Source organism: Chiloscyllium plagiosum, chromosome 48 (assembly GCF_004010195.1).
Source record: "Chiloscyllium plagiosum isolate BGI_BamShark_2017 chromosome 48, ASM401019v2, whole genome shotgun sequence".
Lineage (NCBI taxonomy): Eukaryota > Metazoa > Chordata > Chondrichthyes > Orectolobiformes > Hemiscylliidae > Chiloscyllium > Chiloscyllium plagiosum.
Window position 1 is genome coordinate 7,138,298 of NC_057757.1, and position 3,106 is coordinate 7,141,403.

At 48.8% G+C, this 3,106-nt stretch overlaps 1 protein-coding gene and 1 non-coding gene across 2 annotated transcripts in view; both read left to right on the forward strand.

Moving 5' to 3' along the window:
- The window catches only part of LOC122544364 (claudin-15-like), a 21,939-nt gene that overhangs the window by 13,828 nt on the left and 5,005 nt on the right, over positions 1–3,106 (forward strand). The window contains exon 3 of the mRNA XM_043683597.1: positions 929–1,010. Coding sequence (XP_043539532.1) covers positions 929–1,010 — 82 coding nt within the window. The remainder of the gene's footprint in view (positions 1–928; positions 1,011–3,106) is intronic.
- On the forward strand, positions 2,908–3,026 carry LOC122544441. Its single transcript, XR_006310345.1, has one exon. It is a non-coding gene; the product is annotated as a 5S ribosomal RNA (ribosomal RNA).

Here is a 3,106-nt window from a genome sequence, read left to right on the forward strand (position 1 = left end):
AGGCGTGAGTGGGGGAAGGTGTGAGTTGGGAATGTCTGAGTGGGAGGTGGGAATTAGGTCTGATTTTGAAGGATGTGAATTGGGGGAGATGGGAAATGAGAGTGTAGGTCCTGGGAGTGAGTTTCATGGGGGAGGGAAGGGGGTGTTGTTAGTGATTAGTGCTGTGAACTCTGCTCATTCTGCTTTCCTCAGTGTTTAATAATACTGTAATTCTGAGGCTGTGAATAACAGTGGTGGGTTTGAGGATGCATAGACTGAGGATGGTGTATTTGGCATTGGTGCATTTGGTGTTGGTGCATTTGGCATTGGTGTGTTTGGTGTTGGTGTGTTTGACATTGGTGCATTTGACGTGGTGTGTTTGGCAATGGTGTGTTTGGCATTTGACATTGGTGCATTTGATGTTGATGCATTTGACATTGGTGTATTTGGCATTGGTGCGTTTGACAGTACGTTTGAGGTTGGTGCATTTGACATTGGTGTGTTTGGCGTTGTGTATTTGACAGTATGTTTGGAATTGGTGTGTTTGGCATTGGTGCATTTGGCATTGGTATGTTTGGTGTTGGTGCATTTGGCATTAGTGTGTTTTGCATTGGTAAGTTTGACATTGGTGCATTTGGTATTGGTGTGTTTGGCATTGATGTATTTGGCATTTGACATTGGTATGTTTGATGTTGGTGTATTTGGTGTTGGTACGTTTGACAGTGTGTTTCATGTTGGTGCATTTGACGTTGGTGTGTTTGACATTGGTGCATTTGGCATTGGTGCATTTGGTGTTGGTCTGTTTGGCACTGATGCATTTGGCATTGGTGTGTTTGGCATTGGCACATTTGATGTTGGTGTGTTTGGTGTTGGTGCATTTGGCATTGGTGTGTTTGGCATTAGTGTTATAAACATTAGCATGTTTGATGGTGATATTTTTCTTCCGCAGCCCTGTGTGCAATGGTCCCAGTTTCCTGGTACGCCTTCAATGTCACTGTGCAGTTTTATGATCTGACCTACCTCGGAACCAAGTAAGTGACTGCCACGTGGTGAGCTGGCATTCCTCAGGCAGGTGACAGTTTGGGTCACCATCCAACATTCAAACCTGACTCCTTTGCACAGGAACATGCCCACATTGAAGGGAGAGAGCAAAACTATCCTTGAGAAAAGGGTGGGTGCCAGTATTGGGACGCACTGTCTCAGTGCAGTATTCCCTCAGTGTTGTGTCTCTGAGTGGGTAACCCCCTCACTGCTGGCTCTCTCACCCTGGGTTTAAGGTCCCCGAGTGAGATGTGAACCCCCAGTGCAGCGACTCCGAATTGATGCATATTTTGGATGCCGCAACCAGAGATGTGACTCCCCCGAGGGTCGAGGTTGGGCAGATTCAGCATCCGGGATGACCGAGTGAATACATGACCTGGATTTAGGCCTTCCATCCCTCCCGATTCATCAATCCGTGTGGATCAGGAGCGGAAGTAGAGTCATAGAGATGTACAGCATGGAGACAGACCCTTCGGTCCAATTTGTCCATGCCAACCAGACATCCCAATCTGACCTTGTCCAATTGCCAACGCTTAGCCCATATCCCTCTAAACCTTTCCTATTCATATACCCATCCAGATGCCTTTTAAATGCTGTAATTGTACCAGCTTCCACCACTTCCTCTGGCAGTTAATTCAATAGACAATAGACAATAGGTGCAGGAGTAGGCCATTCTGCCCTTCGAGCCTGCATCACCATTCAATATGATCATGGCTGATCATCCTTAATCAGTATCCTGTTCCTGCCTTATCTCCATAACCCTTGATTCCACTATCCTTGAGAGCTCTATCCAACTCTTTCTTTCATGAATCCAGAGACGGCCTCCACTGCCCTCTGGGGCAGGGCATTCCACACAGCCACCACTCTCTGGGTGAAGAAGTTTCTCCTCATCTCTGTCCTAAATGGTCTACCCCGTATTTTTAAGCTGTGTCCTCTGTTTCGGCACTCACCCCGCAGCGGAAACATGTTGCCTGCCGCCAGAGTGTCCAATCCTTTGATCATCTTATATGTCTCAACCAGATCCCCTCTCAGTCTTCTAAACTCAAGGGTACACAAGCCCAGTCGCTCCAGTCTTTCAGTGTAAGGTAATCCCGCCATTCCAGGAATTGACCTCGTCCAGGTGTGGTCTCACCAGGGCCCTGTACAGCTGCAGAAGGACCTCTTTGCTTCTATACTCAATCCCTCTTGTTATGAAGGCCAGCATGCTATTAGCCTTCTTCACTACCTGCTGTACCTGCATGCTTACCTTCATTGAGTGGTGTACAAGAACCCCCAGATCTCTCTGTACTGCCCCTTTACCTAAATTGATTCCACTTAGGTGGTAATCTGCCTTCCTGTTCTTGCCACCAAAGTGGATAAGGATCCATTTATCCACGTGAAAGTGCATCTGCCATGCATCTGAGCACTCACCTAACTTGTCCAGGTCACCCTGTAATCTCCTAACATCCTCATCACATTTCACCCTGCCACCCAGCTGATGAAATTTGCGAATGTTATTGCGAATACCATCTTGTATATCCTGAAGATAGATTGTAAAAAGCTGCGGTCCCAGTACTGATCCGTGCGGTACCCCACTGGCCAGTGCCCGGCATTCCGAAATGGAGGGGTGGAGGAGTGTGGAAGGATGAGAGAATGCAGGCTGCGGCCCTATGAAGCAGGGGGAGGGCTTGCAGTTGGCCTGTGTGGGGATGTGGGAGACTACAGGAGCCTGGTGGGCAAGGGCTAGCTGAAAGGCAGCTGGAGGGACGGAGGGAGGGAAGCACGCACGGAGGAGGAAGAGCAAAGAGAAAAGAGAAAAAAAAGCCAAAGGGGATAAAGAGAAAGAGCAAGAAAGAAAATGTGGCTGGCCAGCACGCCTTGAAGTAGGCAGAAAAGGCAGGGGCCAGCGCCTACGGCCATACTAGTCTGAAAACGCCCGATCTCGTCTGATCTCGGAAGCTAAGCAGACTCAGGCCTGGTTAGTACTTGGACGGGAGACCGCCTGGGAATACCAGGTGCAGTAGGCTTTTTCCGCCAGCAGTGGCTGCTCAAGTCACCCCTCTGCACTTGTCTTGTGCCAGGCAATGGAGCGGCAGGTTATTTCTGC